Raw genomic sequence first — 21,252 nt, 5'->3', positions numbered from 1 at the left:
CCTCTCTCAGCCAATGAACGCTTAGCAGCGGGGTTTCCATGGTGATACCCCGCCGCTAAGCTCTCATTCGGGAAGTACCGTTCTATAGAACGGTACTAAGTTCGTGGATCGCGTTTTCGTTTTTTTTTTTTGCCAAGTCCGGGGATGCCTACTTTGGAACGAAGAGGACAGAACCTCGCATAGGAGATGGTGAGTATGTTTTTTTTCACAGGTCCCCTAGGGATACTTTACCGGACAAGTGGACCGATGCTACAGGTTACATAGGTGAGTATGTGTACATGTGTGTGTGTGTATGTATGTTTAATAAACTTATACTGTCACGGTGTGTGTGTCCTGTGTTTTTTTAAACATTTTTTTTACAGGTGAACTACAGGTACTAGTGGGCCCTTAATGCCCTGCATGCTGGTACTTGTGGTTCTCCAAGTACCAGCATGCGGGGCAGGCTAGCTGGGACTTGCAGTTCTACTTGTAAAGACAATGTTTGATATTCTTTATTTACACCACACCACACAATCAACCCGCCACCCACCGCCACCAGGGGTGGCGGGGATAGCCCCGGGCTATCAGCCTGGGCCTGGGGTGCCCTGGAGAGGGTGACCCCTTTATTGGGGGGGTCCCCAGCTCTCCAGGGATCCCCGGCCTGGGCTGACTAGCGGTCAGGGTTGATGCTGCGGCTGGGGGGCCCGGTGAAAGGGCTCCCCTGGCTGTGGCATCAGCCCCCCGCTAGAAAAAGTCCAGTGCTGGTTCTGGAACATACAGGGGAACCCTACTCATTTTTTGTCCCCTATATTTCCAGAACCAGGACCGGATCAGAGCCCAGAGCTGGTTGCGCAGAATACAGGGGACCCCTACGTCGTTTGTCCCCCGTATTTTGGCAACCAGCGCTGGTTCTGACTAGCCCGGTGCTGGTTGTGCTTAAGTACAGGGGACCCCTACGTCGTTTGTCCCCTGTATTTAAGCACACCCAGCACTGGGTTACTAATGCCCGGGGCTGGTTGCTCTTTTTTGGGGGGGTGCACGCCATTTTTTTCTTTTTTTACACAGGTTTTTTTTTTTTTTACCACAGCAGCACAGACGGGTCTCACGGACCTGTCATTGCTCTGTGCCAATCACACAGATGCATGTAGCACGGATCTCCCGGGTTCGTGCTACATGCAAATGGGCACCATAACGCTGATTGGCTTCCTGTCTGCCACTGCAGTGCCACTCCTAGATGGGCCACGTGTTTGTGCCGCCCCCTTGTGTCGCTTAGCATAGTCATCCAGCTTCCTCGGTACAACCTTTTGGCCTAAAAACAATATTGTGAGGTGTGAGGTGTTCAGAATAGAGTGGAAATGAGTGGAAATTAATGTTATTGGGGTTATTAATAGCGTAGGAACAAAAAAAGGCCAATTTATGTGATTTTAGCGGGTTTTTTTTATTTTTTAAGAAAAAATCCAGATCCAAAACACAAAACCCAGAACCCAAAACACGGAAGGGTGGTTTTGGCAAAACCAATCCAGATCCAAAACACGAAGAAAGATCCAGATCCAAAACCAAAACACAAAACACGAAAAGTGTCCGGTGCACACCCCTAATATATATATATATATATATATATATATATATATATATATATATATATATATAATTAGGATATTGTTTATGTTTTGTTTTATTTATGTACCTGGTACAATAAAGACTGGGTCCGACCAGCTTGTACAAGAACCTCAGAATTGTGTCCTGTTTCTCCGGCTGCAGTGTGTGTAAAGAGGGAGTCCATCTACCCCAGGAGGGGGGCCCCTATCCCGACTGTGTCACAATACATACATACACATACATACACATACATACATACATACATACACACACACAAACATCAGTATACTTACCGAGGACTGAAGAGGAGGTGGGTCACCGCCGGAGCCCATGTGAGCGGAGTTGCTTCTGCTTGGCTTGTCGATCTCCTCCTGGAGACGTAGGACTTGGAGCTGAGCCAGGCCCAGAGCAGCTGCACCAGGACGACGACCACAGTGATGAGAGCTGTGGCCTTCGCGGCTCCTGACCACCCGCACAGCATGATGGGAAACACAGGGAGACAAGCGGCTGCCCCACCCCCTACTGCCACCGCACCAACACGCCCCCTCACAGCCAGCCAATCACAGCACAGCAGGGACTGACAGTGACACACAAGAGCGCTAACTGCCCGGTGCCCGCTGCACCTGTATCCTTTGCAGAGAGCTCTGCCAACCAAAGCTCTCCGTCTGTGGATCAGCGGCAGCTCCGTCGAGCCCGCAGTCAGTGCAGAGACGGTGAAAAAAAATTGTGTCCATCGGGGGGGGGGGTGTATCTGGGTGCTCAGAAACCCCCCCTGCATTCGCTACTGGCTTGCGCAGTGTGGTTTGTATGCATGCGCAATGGCAAACAATCGCTCGGCCCAGCACAGCTCTCTATGGCTCTGGTGCCAGCATACCTTTCACTGATACATCCACCCGTGAGTGACTGTAATTGTTACGTAATATTGGACATTTTCTCTTTCCAGCAGAGGAACGTGTAAAACCAAGAAAGAAGGAGAAGCGATTAGTGTTGCTTCATATCCAAATATGGTTAATATTTGTATGATTATTTTGCAAAGATCCAGGTCCTGTAAGGATTACTCTGTCAACGAAAATAGTAAGAGATTTATTCTACATAGACAATTGTATTCTTAATGTACTGTACCTGTGTTTTTTGCTTTGTTTAGTAAAGTTTCAAAGTGGTGCGATTTTACGTTTTTGGGTCTGAAGATCAGACTCTTGTCTATGAAACCAACCTCACTAACTGCAAAATTATTTATTGTTGATTGAGAACTGTGTCATAACTGAAGTTCTCTTCTCTCAATTTTAAGAGGAGGACATGTTATCATTCCCCTCTACATCAGGGCCGAAACTAGGATTTTTGTCACCCGGGGCAAGACAGTAATTTGGCGCCCCCCTGGTAATTCCCCCATAGTAATGCCCCCTTCAGCAGTGCCCCTATAGTAATGTCTCCTGAGGTAATGCCCCTGTAGTAGTGCCCCCATAGTAATGTCCCTGTAGTAGTGCCCATATAGTAATGCCCCTGCAGTAGTGCCCATATGGTAATGCCCCATAGTAATACCCCTGTAGTAGTGCCCATATAGCAATGCCCCCATAGTAATGCCCCCATGGTAATGCCCCTGTAGTAGTGGCCATATAGTAATGCCCCATTGTAATGCCCCTGTAGTAGTGCCCATACAGTAATGCCCCTGTAGTAGTTCCCATAAGGTAATGCCCCCATAGTAATGCCCCTGTAGTAGTGCCCATATAGTAATGCACCTATAGTAGTGCCCATATGGTAATGCCCCTGTAGTAGTGTCCATATGGTAATGCCCCATAGTAATGCCCCTGTAGTAGTGCCCATGTAGTAGTGCCCATATGGTAATGCCCCCATAGTAATAACCCTGTAGTGCCGCTTACACAAAACAAAACACAATATTTACCTTAACGTCCACCGCAATCCGGTCCCCCGGCTGCTCCTCGGAATTACGGGAGAGACATCATGACGTCTCTCTCATAGTTACCGTGGGGAGAGACGGAAGCTGGCATTCAGAGAGCCGGAAGCGGCGCTGCAGGGAAGGAGTCTGGCGCCCCCTGGTAATAAAATCTCAGCGGGCATCCGGCTTGAAGCTCCCCCGCGGTGCCGGGCTGGAGGACACTGGCGGCAGGTGCCCCCTAGTTGAGGCCCTGCCTACATCAAGTAATTCGGGTACCTAACTTGATACTGATTTGCTTCATCTGCATTACATTCTTACATACTTCACAAGTCACAACCAGAGGAAAGGCAGGGTTTATATTATGGAGAAAGGCAATTACTGGTGACTACAGGCTAGAAAAGCTGCCCCACCAACCTCACGATCGTCTACATATAGAAAAGTAAAACATTTGTGGAAACAGAGGAATACTATTTAGTAGTATTGAAGAGTGTCATCACACCTAAGGTTGTTTCAAGGACAGGTCAATCAGCTGATTGACCTGTAATTAAACATATTCGTGCATGTGACTAGGGGCCTGATTCAGAGCCGGACACTATTTGCGCTCGCTCGTTCAGAAAAAAGGGGTGGCTATTCAAATGAACCATTCGCTTTTTGCGGTCTGTTCACGCCTCTATGTCTGAACGAGCGAACAAAACTTGCGGTAATTTTTTTGGGAAACTACGCCCCCTGGCCGCTCGCATCCTACGTCATGTCCGCTATTTATTAGATTAATCGAATACATCGACCAGCGTATGAACTGCTCGCTATTCTTGTGGTTGGTTTTTCCTACCGCAATCATGCGAGCAGTTCTGACTATAAAATAACCCAGTGACGTGGTCAATGACGCTGCTGTATTAATTATGCACACCCATAAAACGCCCGTTTTGACCTTTAAGCACGCCTGCGTTCGGATCTCCACTCCCCGTTTTCAAGCACCTTCCCCTGTTACCACCCACATACGCCTCCTCATGTCACTCAAAATAGCAGGCATTCGCTATTTAGCGAACAAACGATTTTCGGCTGCACTGACTGGTTCGCGCATGCGTATTACGATCCGTACGCATGCGCAGTTGTGCAAACATCGCTCGGAACGAACGAGCGGCCGCTTACGAGAGGCTCTGAATCAGGCCCTAGGCTCGCATTACCGCATTGGGTGGCAAGCAAGGGGTATTCTGCTCCCTAATGGTTCATTGTAATCGGTATGTAATGGCGGCTTTCGGGATGCCTCCTGTCAGAATACCGAAGGCGGTACCCCGATGGTTGTTATCCCGACAGGGGTCGGGTTAGTATACTTACTCTCCCCCTTCTCCCCTCCCCCTAACCCTCCCTTCATGTAGCCTAACATTAACCCTCCCCATCTAGCACCCTAACCCTCCCCGTTAGAGCCTAAACCTAAGTCTCCCCCCTTCGTGCCTAAGCCTAACCCCTCCCCCTTAGTGCCTAACCCTAACCCCCCCAGTGGTGCCTAACCTTCCCCCATAGGGGTGCCAACCCTATCCTCCCCCCACAATCTACACCCCCCCGGTTAACGTTAAGGGCGCCCCGGACTTATCTCGTTCGGCCTGGCGTCCTTCAGCATTCCGGCGTCGGGATTAAGATAGACATCTGTATTTTGACGTCTATCTTAAGTCCCTTGTTGGGATTCCCATGTCGGTATTGAGACCAGCGGCATAGTGGCCACTGGTCTCATAACTACATCCCGCTTCATCAAAACCAAACTATACCTTAGAGTTGGATCTCCAGAATTTCAATCCAAGGCTGGCACAGAAACCCATACTTTGGATGCTCTGGTTAACAGATGATTGATGGGCAGCAAAGTGATCCTTTTGAGATCTCCACAGTTCCTTGGTGATGGCAAAATATGCCACCACCATCAATTTTACATCCACCTTCCACTGACTATAATTATTCCATCCATAGGGCACCACTGGAAGACCAGGTCCATTTAGATACTAGTGTGTGTTTGTATGTCAAACAGTAGTGTCCCCAATTCATATTATACAACACAGTAGTGCCCCAGTTCATATTATGCTACACAGCAGTGTCATCAAGCCACATTATGCCACACTGAAGTCTCCCAATTAATTGAATGCCACACAATAGTGCCCCCAATTAACATAATGCCACACACTGTTGCCCCAAATCAGATTATGCCACACATTTATTCCCCAGTTCACATTATGCCAGACAGTAATGTCCCTGGTAAAATTATGCAACAGAATAGTGCCATCAATTCACCTTATGCCTCACAGTAGTGCCCCAATTCACATTATGCCACACAGTAGTGCCTTCAATTTACATTATGCCAACAGTAATGCCATCAATTCACTTTATGCTACACAGTAGTGCCCTCAATTCACATTATTCCACACAGTAGTGCCATCAAATCACATTATGCCATACAGTAGTGCCCCCAATTCCCATTGAGCCACACAGTAGTGCCCACAATTCTCATTATGTCACACTGTAGTGCCCCCAATTCTCATTATGTCACACTGTAGTGCCCCCAATTCTCATTATGCCACACAGTAGTGCCCCCAATTCACATTATGCCACACAGTAGTGCCCATAAGATCACATTATGCCACACAGTAGTCTCCATAATTCACATTATTCCACACAGTAGTCCCCAAATTCACATTATGCCACAAAGTAATCCCCCAGTTCACATTATGCCACACAGTAATACCCCTGTTCACATTATGCTACAGAGTAGTGCCCCAATTCACATTATGTCACACAGTAGTGTTCCTCAATTCACATTATGCCACACTGTAGTCTCCCAGTTCACATTATGCCACACAGTAGTGCCCCATTCACATTATGCTACAGAGTAGTGCCATCAATTCACATTATGCTATGCAGTAGTGTCCAAACTCACATTATGCCAACAGTAGTGCCATCAATTCACTTTATGCCACACAGTAGTGTCCTCAATTCACTTTATGTCACACAGTAGTGCCCTCAATTCACATTATGCCACACAGTAGTGTCCCCAATTAACATTATGCCACACAATAGTGAGCTCAATTCACATTATTCCACACAGAAGTGCCCCAATTCTCATGATGCCACACAGTAGTGCCTTCAAGTCACATTATGCCACACAGTAGTACCCTCAATTCACATTATGCCACACATTAGTGTGTACATTTACATTATACCACATTGTAGTCAATTAAGTTCACATTATGCCACACAGAAGTGCCCCCAATTCCCATTATGATACACAGTAGTGTATTCAGATCACATTATGCCATCAGTAGTGCTCTCAAATTACATTATGCCATACAGTAGTGTCCCCAATTCACATGTCAACAGAAGTGTCCCCAATTCACATTATGCCACACAGTAGTACCTACATTTAACAATATGCCGCAGTTTCCAAATCACATGATATCAACAGTAGTGCCCTTAATTCACATTATGTCAACAGTAGTGTCCCCATATAATTTTATGCCACACAGTAGTGCCCCCAGTTAACATTATGCCACACTCTAGGGCCTACAATTCACTTTATGCCACATAGTAGTTCCTTCAATCCACACTGAATTCAAATTCCCATTTAATATTGAACCACACAGGAGTGCCCCCAGTTAATATTATAATAATAGAAATCCACCCATTCCTATTATGTGAATAGTTCTTCCCCCATTATGTGCAAATAATATTTAAATGACTTAGCTGTACTGGCTCACTTATCCGTGCAGTCTTTCCACTAAGTCCATCTTCTTGCAGTGGCTGCAGCAATTGAAAGGACTCTAGAGCCCTGCAAGCTCCAAGAGGACATAATAATTAGGGGCTCAGCAGCGGAAGCAAATGCAATCGCAACTGCAGTCTCTTACGGTTCACAGTTGCTGAAATATGCTTATGTCAAAGCACAGCCGACCTAAAGATGCCCACTGCCGCCTTCTCATATCCGTCCAATATCACACTTCTGCGTAAACATCGGCACCATCGACGCACATCACGCTGTCACGCAGCATGTACAGCAGGTCTGACCTGTCTCAAACACGACAGCCCTCCCCACACGCCGAGAGCTCTCATTCTGCAAATGCAATCGCTATGGATAATTTATGCATACCCATGAAATGTTGTTCACATGGATAGACACGTCTGGGTTTTTTGGACCACCACCCCAACTACCACCCTCCAACTCTGACAACCTGTTACTCACTTTGCAATGTGTTCCTCTCTGCGATCGCTGCGTGGGCAGTGCAGCTTGTACGTAGGCATGATGGCAAAAGATTGTTCGAATTGTGTAAACATTGCCATTGCATCTGCTGCTGAATCAGACCATAGGTCAGGGGTTCCCAACCACGGTCCTCAAGGCACACTAACAGTCCAGGTTTTAAGGATAACCATACTTGAGCACAGGTGACTTAATTAGTGCCTCAGTTATTTTGATTAAACCATCTGTGCACAATCATGGATATCACTAAAACCAGGACTGTTAGTGTGCCTTGAGGACCGAGGTTGGGAATCACTGCCCTAGGTCCTAAATGCTAGTAAAACAACAATCTCACTACCCAGTGGTTCTCAAATTCGGTCCTCAGGACCCCACACAGGTCACGTTTTCCAGGACACCCAGCAGGTGCACAGGTGTGTTCATTACTCACTGACATATTTTAAAAGATACACAGGTGGAGCTAATTATTTCACTTGTGATTCTGTGAGGAGACCTGAAAAACATGCACTGTTTGGGGTCCTGAGGACCGTTTGAGAACCTGTGCACTAGCCTGTTGCTAACCAACGCTTCAATCTCTGCAGAGAAATTTACCCCATTTTTAGCTTAGACAAACAAGTTTACTTTTCTGATATCAATTAATACTTTCCTAATAAAGGAACAATGTATAAAGAATCTATACCCATGCATGTATAATCTGTGATTTCATAGCTTGAAACTAGACACCTCTTGAATAATAACAGTATTTTGTTGTCCCTAGAACCACGTCCTTTCCCACGTTATCCCTAATCCTCTAATACCGCTTTTATAGTAATAATAATAATAATAATAATTTTATTTATATAGCGCTTTTCTCCCATAGGACTCAAAGTCGCTTTACAGACATCAGAAAACATGGTACATTGTACAACGATTTGGTGTTGCAAAAAAAAATAGAAAACCACACCGAGATAATTAAAATCAACCAAAACCTAGAGAGCACAATAAGCTTATAGCAGGGTTGGTTCAGACATTTTGGGAAATAACTTCCATGGGTTATATATTCCACCCACAAAGGTACCACATGAGGCAGCCGTCTTGGGCGCACTACGTAGGATTACCCTGGGAGGAATAGGTTACGCCTAGAAGAGATGACACAAAATGGGTGGTTGCAAAATCCTGATGCTAGGAGTAGGGTCCCAACATAATAGTCAGGTCCATGTATTTTTCATCCCATCCATGAGTGTACCAGGTGAGGCAGCCATGGTGGGCGCACTACGAAGGTTGCACTGTGGGTGATGAACCATACAAGGACCCAGGGCATATATGGGACACAGGGCCGGATTAACAATGGGGCGGGTGGAGCTTCAGCTCCAGGCCGCCCATTAAAACAGGCCCATCATCACCTCACTGCTGTAGTGGACTGATACATAGACAGGATAAAACAATTCCTGTTACAGCAGCAGCTTGCCGGTGACCGTCTGAAACTCCGCCCCCAAGCACAAGCCCCTCCCCCTCCCGCAGGTCGTGACCCCCCTCCCCCACAGTGATCATTGATACCTGCTGCCAGATAATGAGAAGCAGGGAGTGTTGGCCCCCCTGTCTCCTGCATGTCGCTCCTCTCAGGTCTCCCACCGGAAAAGGCTCCACTACAGATGCTCCGCCCCCAGCTCTCCTCTCCTGCTCCCACTGGCCGGGCATAGTGTGTGCTTGCACTGCACACAGAAGATGGCAATGTGTGTAAGACAGCGCTGCCATACCCAGAGGTGGCCCAGCCCTTCTCTCCTGTCCCATCGCCCATTCCGACCTCTTCCCCCTCCCCATATATGTGCTTCTGCCCTCTCCTATGTTGTTGTGCTCTTTACCATGTTTTCTTTGCCCCTTCTCCATATATGTGCCACTGCTGCTTCCCATATCTGTGCCTCACTCAGACTACCATATTTTTGCCTTTGCCCCTCCTTATATGTGCTTTAACCCTTTTTCATCTTTTACTGCCCCTTCCCCATACCTGTGCGTTTGACCCATCCCCATATTTTTGCTTCTGCCCCCCCTCCTTCATATATGTCACTCTGTCCCCTCTCTATGTATACCCCTGTTCCCTTTTCCCCTATGTGCCTCTTCCCATTTGTGCATCTGCCCCCTTTATCCATGTGTTCCTCTGCCCCCTCATCCAATAGCTGCTGGCTGCTGATCAGAAGAGACAAGATGGAACATAGAAGTGACCACCAGGTAAGCACAATTTTCAATTATTAAAGATTATTCTCCATTTAAAAGGAATGTTTTATTTCTTTTTAATTATTAAAAGTTTGAAAATATTTTTTTTAACCACGTGCCAGCCCCTCTGCCCCCGCAGCTCCACCCCCAATTTATCCCAATCATTGCAGGCCACAGTGGCCAAGCAGCCTAGCAACCCAGCTGCCACAGCTCCGCTCTGCCCCTACTCACTGCTGGCCACAGTGATTGAGCAGTGTTTGTGGGATGTAGTCAGGAAGCCGACGGTCGAAATACCGACCGCCAGCTTCCCGACAGTGAAAGCCTGGCATGGGACTAATGATAGGCGTCTAAATACCGATGCCTATCATTAGCCCAGGGACGTATCTATAATGGGTGCAGGGTGTGCGGTGCACACGGGCCCCAGGGTCCAGAGAGGCCACACCCTGCACCCATATTATCTAAAACTCACCCATCCATGGTCCCAAGTCGGGTGTCAGCACTGCACAGGACACCGGAAAATGGCCGCCGCAGCCATTTTTCCGGCGTTCTGTGCATGCGCAGTAGACTCTGGGCACACTTTAGTGCCCAGAGTCTACGGACTCTGCGGTGGCCGGCTAGCCACATCGGGTCCCCTCCTCTCTTGAGACACCCCTGCATTAGCCCCACGCCGAAATCCCGACGCCCGGCATACCAAATGTAGGTAAGCTGGGCATTGGGAGCTCATAGACGCAGGAGGGGAGGGTTAGAATTAGGGACTCCCAGGGGGACTTAGGGTTAGGCACCCCCCTGGGACAGTTAGGGTTAGGCTAGGGGAAGGGGGAGTTAGGGTCAGGCACCACCGGGGGGAGGTTATGTTCAGGCACGCCCCCCCCCCGGGAGGGTTAGGTTCAGAGTGCGGGGAGGGGGGTTAGGTTGCAGATCTTGGTGGTAGTAGCAAATATTCTGACGAGGCATTTGGCTACCTTAAGAGAGTCATAGTTACTCTCTGATTCTGGGCCAGGGTTTCGTGCGTAGCAGAGCAGCTCCCTCGCTGTGATCTATTGAAAGTCATCCCTCGAGCCAAGCTAATTTTTTTTTTTTTCCCTTCTGCTCCTTCTGGGGGGAGGTTAGGGTTAGGCACCTCTGGGGGGAGGTTAGGGTTAGGCACCCCTAATGGAAGGTTAGGGTTAGTGGGGGAAAGGGGAGGTTTAGGGTAGTTACTCACCTCAGTTGGGAATCTTCATCTGCCGGCCTTTCGGCGTCAAGATTTCATCCACCAGGTTGAGGTCTATCGGTCATATATAACGATTCATATATATGTTATACACACACACTGGGTATGTATATATGTATAATGTATACACGGTCATACTATGGGTGTATGTGTATTGTGTCTATGTACAGCATTTATCCCTGCCCCCATTCCGCCCTCTACAGTGTCCTGCTGTGCCCCACCCACTTTGCCACAACTCCACCCCGCCAACCCCCATCCCCGCCCCTCTTGCTCCGTCCCACCTGGTCCACACTTCGTCTCTAATACAGTAAAGTTTTTTTTTTTAAACTTAAAACTATTTTTTTTTTATTAAATATCGCATTATACAATAATAGCCATTTAAACTTGATTTTGTCTTTTTGTTAAAAAAAAATATTAAATCAGGTTTAAATAGCTGTTATTTAAATAATTTGATAATAAAAAAAAAATCAACAATTTTGGGGATATTTTGGGAAAAATTTTAGCCAGTTTAGTGGTTACATACTTTATCTGTTTATTTTTTATGTGTGTGTGCGTGCACCAAACCCCCACAGCACTGTCACACCCCCATCATGCTGGTCATGCCTCCTGCAGAAGTACACAATAGGCCCTTTATAAATTTCAGCTCCAGGCCCGTTTGGACCTTAATCTGGTACTGATGGGACAACTGACACATGTGTGGCAGTATGATATACCCTGTGTGAATAGATCCACATGAAGTACATCCTGCCCATGGAGGATGCACTTCAGTGGATGTATAGCGCACCAGTATATCATGCTGTGGATGTATAGCACACCAGTATAGCATACCATGGAGGTATAGCCATACTTGCCGACATTCAGCTCCCACCTTCCGGGAGGGAGCTGAATGCCTGCATTGTGTGGGGGGGGTGGCCGGGCTACGATGCCGTTTTGGGGCGGGGCCGTGGGCGTGACCGCACGATCGCGTCATCGTGGCCCCGCCCCCTCTTCACAATGCCGGAAAAAAAGGCATTGTGAAGCAGGGGGCGGAGCCACGATGACGCGATTCAGCGCGAATCGCGTCATCCGGCCCCCCGCCAGCGGGGGTTTTTACTATTAGTCTGGGGGGGGTAGGCGGCAGCCGGGAGGCTTGCCTGCCTTTCCGGGGGAACGGGAGCGGCACCCGATATTCGGGAGGCTCCCGACCAAATCGGGAGGGTAGGCAAGCCTGGGTATAGCACACCAGTATATCATACAGTGGAGGTATAGCACACCAGTATATCATACAGTGGAGGTATAGCACACCAGTATATCATACAGTGGATGTATAGCACACCAGTATAGCATACAGTGGAGGTATTGCACACCAGTATATCATACAGTGGATGTATAGCACACCAGTATATCATACAGTGGATGTATAGCACACCAGTATATCATACAGTGGAGGTATAGCACACCAGTATATCATACAGTGGATGTATAGCACACCAGTATAGCATACAGTGGAGGTATAGCACACCAGTATAGCATACAGTGGAGGTATAGCACACCAGTATATCATACAGTGGAGGTATAGCACACCAGTATATCATACAGTGGATGTATAGCACACCAGTATAGCATACAGTGGAGGTATAGCACACCAGTATAACATACAGTGGAGGTATAGCACACCAGTATATCATACAGTGGAGGTATAGCACACCAGTACAGCATACAGTGGAGGTATAGCACACCAGTATATCATACAGTGGAGGTATAGCACACCAGTATATCATACAGTGGATGTATAGCACACCAGTATAGCATACAGTGGAGGTATAGCACACCAGTATAACATACAGTGGAGGTATAGCACACCAGTATAGCATACAGTGGAGGTATAGCACACCAGTACAGCATACATTGGAGGTATAGCACACCAGTATAGCATACAGTGGAGGTATAGCACACCAGTATATCATACAGTGGAGGTATAGCACACCAGTATATCATACAGTGGATGTATAGCACACCAGTATAGCATACAGTGGATGTATAGCACACCAGTATATTTTACAGTAAGGTGGAAGTACATTTTACAAAACAGGGAATAGCAAATACAGCACAGTGCTGCAGTTCTGGCATGAGTTACGGGTGACTGAAACATTTGAAATATGAAATGCACGGAATGAATAGATCCACGTGTTTGTTCATCCTGCCAAGAATGAACCATCAGAGGCAGCCGTCTGGGGCGCACTGCGTAGGTTACATCTGGCAGGGTGTGCAATTAGCGGAAGTATAACGTCCAGGTGGAGAATAAATAAAAATAATAAATGGTGACCACATTTTAAGTTAAAACCATGCTAAACTTAATCTGAAATGAAAAAAATGATAGAGTGATCTGCAAAAAAGCCACAGCGTATACTTCACACGAGTGTGTGGGTTTGTCACATCCAGCAGTTTGCGGAGTTCGATTTGGCTGCAGCATGAGACAGCACCCGGACCCAGCCTCAGGGGAGTGTAAATGAAGGTGGAGGGGCAGCATTCCTGTGTGTTCATGAAATTGTTTAAATTGTGGTTAGAATGTAGTCAATAGTCCAAATCCAGTTCAAACTCCGGTTCTAACTCCATGCTTCAGATGACATGCTTAAAATGCAGGCTAGAGTGACAGGCTTTAAAATGAGTCCCTTTTGCAGGAGAGGCTAGGTCAGCTGGTACAGTGGGAGGGAATGTTTGAGCAGTTTGTTCAACAAGCTAATTAATGGTGGGGGGAAGATGCAGCATCACAGTTGGAAAACAAACTTTAATTCTGGGCCTGACCCGGAGGTTGGTACAGGATTACAAACTGGAATTTAGCCGACGCCGACCCAGGATATTCCCAAGTCGGCGCCACTCACACCGGACCGGGTCTGCAGTGGCCCGGCTCTTCCGGCGTGGAAGTGGACGCTTGGAGATGATGTCATCTCCAAGCGGCCACTGAAGCCGGCCAATTGACCGGCATGCGGCGCGCTCCAGTTCATCGTGACCCGGATCGCGCCGATAACACTGAAGGGTTTTATGGGTCATTCCCATGTTAAATCCTGCAAGTTACCTGGGTTGGATTGCCGGGTCACTCGACCCAGGAATCCACCCTGACCCCTTTTACACCAAGAAGCTACCCGGGTTAACCTTGCAATAACCCGGTTTTAGCTCTGGTGTAAAAGGGGTATAAAATTTGTTCCCTTTTTCTTTATTTACAGTATTTTACCTTTCCAAGTATTTGACCTAAATTACCAGTTTGTAATAAGATGTCTTATATTAGGCTCTTCTGTATATACGAGGGTTGTTCAAAAAGTAATGCCTAAATGCTCACAACTCAAATTTTATTATAGATACAGACTTGAAAATTGCAGTAAAATACTTTGAAGTCTTGGTGAAATTTCACCATCTGCCCTCAAACATATTCTCCACCTCTCAACCCAGTCTGTGAAGCCACTTTGGAACAATTCCAGTGGTTGGTGTTTGACCCAGGAACGTATGGCGTTTTTAACAACCTCTATGTCTTCAAAATGTTGACCACGGAGACAGTACTTGAGAGGGCCAAACAGATGTGACATTATTGCCCAACCCATTTTGGCAATGGCTGCAGATGTTGCCATCGAAGTGTGAGGTCTGGCATCTCCTGTAATGACACTTTCCAAAAACGTCTCAGGGTTGGCTTCAAAGTTGGTCAAAAGGTCATTGCACACTTCCACCTTATGATCCCTGGTTAATTGCTTTGGAATTGGAACCCATTTAGCACACACTTTACAATATCCCAAATCATTGATTAGTGGTTCTACAGTGCCATGGCTACATTCAAGTTCATCACTGATATCTCTGATGGTCACACTACGGTCTTTCTGAATTATGGCATCGACTTTGTGTCGGTTCTCTGCTGTCACTGCAGTTGATTGTGTGCCACCACGAGGTTTGTCGTACACAGATGATTCTCCCAATTGAAAACGCTTCATCCAGCTTCTGACATTGCTATAGTCAATTGTACGCTCACCATACACTTTTTTCAGTCTTCTGTGGATTTCTGTAGCACTGCAGCCTTCTTTTTCCAGAAATTCAATGACAGCTCTTTATTTCATCTTAAACTACAAATAAATGTTGCATATTATTTCAGAGTTATGAGCATTTAGGCATTACTTTTTGGACAACCCTCGTAAATGGTATATTTCAGAGGTTCCCAAATGTTGTCCTGAAGGCAACCTAACAGCCCAGGTTTTACGGATATCTGTGCTTGACAACAGGTGACTTAATTAGTACCTCAGTCAATTTGATTTAACCACCTGTGGGCCTGATTCAGAGCCGGACGCTCTGACAGAGCGCTCGCTCTGAATCAGGGCCTGCCCTCTGGTTTTGCAGAACGGCCTCCTGGCCGCTCGCATAGCTGTGGGTGACCACCCACAGCTATAGCGCGCGGCCATGATGATGGTCGCGATGGTCTTGCGACAAGACCCTTGTGGTAGGGTCTCGTGGCCGCAAGCCCAAGAGTGCTTTCGGCTCAAACAGAGCCGAAAGCACTCCCACTGACATCACTTGTGATTTCAGTGGGGCCGGCCCCAGATGGTAGGCGTTCCCATGGGAACGCCTCCATCTGGGCAGCCACACACCCGGCACGCCCACCAAAGGGGGCGTGCTGTCACTCAACATCGACAGCACGCCCCCTTTGGTACGAGACCCGGAGCAACAGTTTGGCCGTCGCTGTCCGGGTCTCGCGCATGCGCACGACGGAGACGGCTCAGCCACGGATATCTCTAAAACCTCAACTGTTGGGGAGCATTGAGGACCATGTTTGGGAACCTCTGGTATATTTGATTGTTTAGTTGACTCAGGTATCGGACGTTTGCATTTTTGGTTGTTATAATTTCATTGAGAACAATTAAAGTATTTAAACATTTCCATATGTTTGTATAATAATCAATTGATGTGGGTTTTTTTTTTCTCATTTTGCAAACAGTCCTTCCTGATCCTCCGCTAAATCTATTGATCAATTATAATAATCAATCAGAGGAATATGTGTTTGATATTGAAACATTTTATATTGGCAATGAATATCTAAAGGATAAGTTGGTTCATGAAATTGTTCTCCGTAGTGAAAGAGAGGAATGGCCGGTGAGTAATATGTTCACATGTATAACTGATTAATCTTGGCCAGCCCTGGCCAATTTGGTCCCCCTCCCCCCCCGCCACCCCCACCCCACATACTCACACACACACACCTAACAATGTCTTTCAATTACCTGCCCAGACCTCACCTCAGCTAATTGATTAAGCTATTCACCTTAATCAATTATCTAAAAACCTGCAACACAATTGTTCTGACCTGTCTGAAACCCAGAATCACTTCCCTGCCAGCCAGCCCCCAGTGTAAAGGCCCCCATACATCAGAGATTGATTGCAGCAATCGTGCAATTTGCAATCGATTGTGTATAAAAATGTTTCCCTTTTCAATCGATTGTGGCAATTCTGCAATCTGTAATCGAATGAAAAGGGAAAGATTTTTATACACAATCGATTGCAAATTTGCACGATTGCTGCAATCAATCTCTGATGTATGGGGGCCTTAAAGCAGTGCTCTGCTGGAGATGAATCCAAGAGTGGTTCATACAATTTAGATTATGATTGGATATGAATACAGCGATATAGGCATAAAATAGTGGATGGTGTGCAGCCAATTCTCTCCGTCCATAAAATGAGCATTTCAGGAAGATAATTGGACAGTTACCATTGGGTGCATGGGTTGGGTGTAGGGAAAAACAGTGTTCCGAGCAACCATATACATCACTAATGATTGATGACTGTTTCTGCATGTATAATTGGCCCAGTCACCTTAATGTAATATGAAAGCAGAGAGTTGGAGTGGAATATTCTGGTGACCAGAAACTCAAAACCGACGTCCCCCTCACTCGGACCACTATGGCGCCAACCGCCCTGCCCACAGTTTAATAAGTACACTCCAGGCGAGATATATCAAGCCTTGGAGAGAGATAAAGTGGAGGAGTTTCCCAAAACAACCAATCAGCTTCTGGCCTGATTCAGAGTTGAACGCTATGCAGATTTTCACGCAATTGAGCGATTATTAATAGACTGCACATGCGTGATACGTAGGGAATGAATTGCGATCGCACTCGCTGGGAGGATTTACATGCAGTCGATGGACAGGAAGAGACCGTTTTGTGGGTGGTTAAGGGGAGCCAAAACGCGGGTGCATCTGGGTCATTTTCCAGGCGTGTACTGGCCAGCGTCTGTGTTCGCGCACGCAGAAAACAAAGCTCCAGTGTCTCAGTTACGGCGGCAATTCTGAGTGACCATAGACTTACTTCCGGTTCCGCATCCAATGCTGCGCTTGTGTACGCAGCTGCGAGGGCTCCGGTGGGCGTCTCAATACAAATTCCATCAGCTGATGCATTAGCATATTTTAGCATATGCTAAGTGGCAAAGTTTGCAAATGTGTTTGCATTAGCGCATAACTCTGAATCAGGGCGCTCTAACTATCATCTCAAAGACTGAGGTAGATAGATGACAGTTAGAAGCTGATTGGTTGTTATGTGGGCAAAACCTCCACTTGTCCACCCTTTAGTAGATGTGATACATCCCCCTCACAGCTTGTAACCACCAACTGACTCAGTGTCACTATGCTGGTTGCTCCAAAGAAGGAACCACTTGGCCCGGGGTTGCTATCAGGCACACACCACGTCTGGGCAAGTCGGTCAGCCCTGAGTTTACGGAGGGAAGAAGTTGAAGTCGACGTATTGGAGAAGGTAGAAGGTACAAAGCCAATATAATTTAATGCACCAGAGCCGGCCCTGACCAATTTGATGCCCTAGGCAAGATTTTGGCTGGTGCCCCCCAACTCCCAAAGTGGGACCTGACAAGGCGGCTTAGACTCACCAAATGGGCATGGCCTCATGACAGTGGGTGACTGGTGGAGCCGAGGATGTCAGTGCCTCCACCCATCAAATCTCTCCCCCATGTGTGTCTCCAACCATCATATCTCTCCCCCTTGTGTGTCTGCAGCCATCATATCTCTCCCCCTTGTGTCTGCAGCCATCAAATCTCTGCCCCTTGTGTGTCTCCAGTCATCAAATATCTCCCCCTTGTGTGCCTGCAGCCATCAAATCTCTCCCCCTTGTGTGTCTCCAGTCATCAAATATCTCCAACTTGTGTGCCTCCAGCCATCAAATCTCTCCCCCTTGTGTATCTCGTCATCAAATATCTCCCCCTTGTGTGTCTCCAGCCATCAAATCTCTCCCTCTTGTGTATCTCCAGCCATCATATATCTCTCCTTGTGTCTCCAGTCACCAAATCTCTCCCCCTTGTGTGTCTCCAGCCATCAAATATCTCCCCCTTGTGTGCCTCCAGTCATCAAATCTCTCCCCCTTGTGTGTCTCCAGCCATCATATATCTCCCCCTTGTGTGTCTGTAGTCATCAAATCTCTCCCCCTTGTGTGTCTCCAGCCATCAAATATCTCCCCCTTGTGTGTCTCCAGTCATCAAATATCTCCCTCTTGTGTGTCTCCAGCCATCAAATCTCTCCCCCTTGTGTCTCCAGCCATCAAATCTTTCCCCCTTGTGTGACTCCAGCCATCAAATCTCTCCCCCTTGTGTGCCTCCAGCCATCAAATCTCTCCCCCTTGTGTGTCCAGCCATCAAATCTCTCCCCCTTGTGTGTCTCCAGCCATCAAATCTCTCCCCCTTGTGTATCTCCAGCCATCAAATCTCTCCCCCTTGTGTGTCTCCAGCCATATAATCTCTCCCCCTTGTGTGTCTCCAGCCATCAAATCTCTCCCCCTTGTGTGTCTCCAGCCATCAAATCTCTCCCCCTTGTGTGTCTGTAGTCATCAAATCTCTCCCCCTTGTGTGTCTCGTCATCAAATCTCACCCCCTTGTGTGTCTCCAGCCATCAAATATCTCCCTCTTGTGTGTCTCCAGCCATCAAATCTCTCCCCCTTGTGTGTGTCCAGCCATCAAATCTCTCCCCCTTGTGTGTCTCCAGCCATCAAATCTCTCCCCCTTGTGTGACTCCAGCCATCAAATCTCTCCACCTTGTGTGTCTCCAGCCATCAAATCTCTCCCCCTTGTGTGTCTCCAGCCATCAAATCTCTCCCCCTTGTGTGTCTCCAGTCATCAAATATCTCCCCCTTGTATCTCCAGCCATCAAATATCTCCCCCTTGTGTGTCTCCAGCCATCAAATCTCTCCCCCTTGTGTGTCTCCAGCCATCAAATCTCTCCCCATTGTGTATCTCCAGTCATCAAATCTCTCCCCCTTGTGTGTCTCCAGCCATCAAATATCTCCCCCTTGTGTGTCTCCAGCCATCAAATCTCTCCCCCTTGTGTCTCCAGCCATCAAATCTCTACCCCTTGTGTGTCTCCAGCAATCCAGTCCCCAGCCTATCTCTTTAACAAGCACTCATAATTTACTTACCTCTGCGGTCTTCCCTCTGCTTATCTCATCTACAGAGCACTCACTGCTGTGAATGATGCTGAAGTGACCTTACTGTAGGTCACGCTAGCATCACACTTATGGAAGCTGCAGTAGCTCTATAGTCAGCAACATGACAGGCAACAGCGCCGGAAAGCTTGTACATCCCATCGTAGAACAGCCACTGTCATCCGGGACCTCTGAAATCTGGAGCTGGTGCTGCTTAGGTGTCCAGTTAACCCTAGGATTTTCCAGATGCCCCTAGGCATTTTCCTATACTGGCTATGCCTAGGTCCGGCTCTGTAATGTGCCTTGGGCCAGCCCGACCTGCACATGTGACATCATAACATCACAATGAGGGGGGTGAGGCAGCCGGGACCAAGAAGAAGCTGAGCGACCCCATAGTGTCTTATGGACTAACCTGTATTGTAACTGTGGACACCACAAGAGGGACCAGGTGTAAATATAGATTTGTTTTGCCTGTGTATCAGTCCTTGCCTATATTGTACACTAGTACAATGCCTCTGTGATATGCTCTAGGCACCATGCAGAGTATCACCCACGTCTGTTTTCTTTAGTGTAAATAATGCGTTTGCATACTGCACAATCTAATACTTCCTTATGACTTTAGAGGCAAAACGGGGATTGTAAGTGAGGGCAAGCACAGTAAGGGGTATGTCCACGTAAATGCCACCACCAGTATGCAGACACATATACACCTGCAAGGAGGCGTATCTGGGGGGTTGGTGCAATGAGATGCAATGATGGTGATGCCAATTGGCAGCACCGGACGGTTAGCGTATCCTCATTTTATATCTTTTTTATTTTTATTGTATTTTAAATTGTATTTATTTATATTGTGCATAATAAAGGCGACTCTCTCATTCATTTAATTTATTATTGATTAACAGATATTTATATAGCACACTTATATTCTCTGCTCAAAGTCCTCCACCTCCAAGTAATGGGGTCCTCCAGTGTTAGACTCATACTTTCAAAAACCAGTGAAGCCTGAATATTAGAATAAAATAGGTGTAATGGTGCATACACACGATCAGATTTTTTCTTCAGATATGGACGATAACGATTTAAAAATCGTTCAGTCGTTCACATCTGAAGGAAAATCGTTCATATCTGACATGCCTGAACGATGGACGATCAACGATGCGCGTTCCCGTTTGTCAGATAACGATATCTGACATCTGATGGGTTTGCAGTCAGACTTGGACGATTCCATTCATTTTAATGCAGTCAAAAATCGTTCAATCGTTCAAATCGTTCAAAACTTTGGTCAAATCGTCCAAATCGTTCAAATCGTTTAATCGTTCAGTCGTTCATCTGACAAATCTGACAAGTCTGACAAATCTGACCGTGTGTACGCTCCATTAGACTCCTAACTACTTCGGCTTAGTCCTCCAAAGTCTTCCGAAGAGGACAAATGGAGGTGTCACCTATAGTAACCAATGAGTTTCTGGATATGATTGATCTTGTACTGTCTTCAAAATGATAGCTATAATTTGATTGGTTGCTATGGTCAGCACCTCCACTTTTCCTCAAGAAGATTAATATGCATTGTTACTTGCCAGGGGACTACTGTAGGCTTCAGTAGGGCATACCTGGCTGAAGTGGGCAAACCAGGAATAAATGGGTGCACAATGTACTGCCATTCTATCCCACCTTCACCCAGGTGTGCCTATTGATGCCAAGTTCACTGACAACTGTGATATATAAC

General features: G+C 47.0%; 1 protein-coding gene across 1 annotated transcript in view; it reads left to right on the top strand.

Moving 5' to 3' along the window:
* Positions 1-21,252, top strand: part of IL7R (interleukin 7 receptor) — an 83,300-nt gene that overhangs the window by 52,501 nt on the left and 9,547 nt on the right. The window contains exons 3-5 of the mRNA XM_088447775.1: positions 969-974; positions 2,525-2,652; positions 16,055-16,209. Of these exons, the coding sequence (XP_088303901.1) occupies positions 969-974; positions 2,525-2,652; positions 16,055-16,209 (289 nt within the window). The remainder of the gene's footprint in view (positions 1-968; positions 975-2,524; positions 2,653-16,054; positions 16,210-21,252) is intronic.

This window comes from Taudactylus pleione, unplaced genomic scaffold (genome assembly GCF_031769625.1).
Source record: "Taudactylus pleione unplaced genomic scaffold, aTauple2 ptg000438l, whole genome shotgun sequence".
Classification (NCBI taxonomy): domain Eukaryota; kingdom Metazoa; phylum Chordata; class Amphibia; order Anura; family Myobatrachidae; genus Taudactylus; species Taudactylus pleione.
Note: the sequence above shows the minus strand (reverse complement) of the source record. Positions and strands in the feature narration are given on the sequence as shown.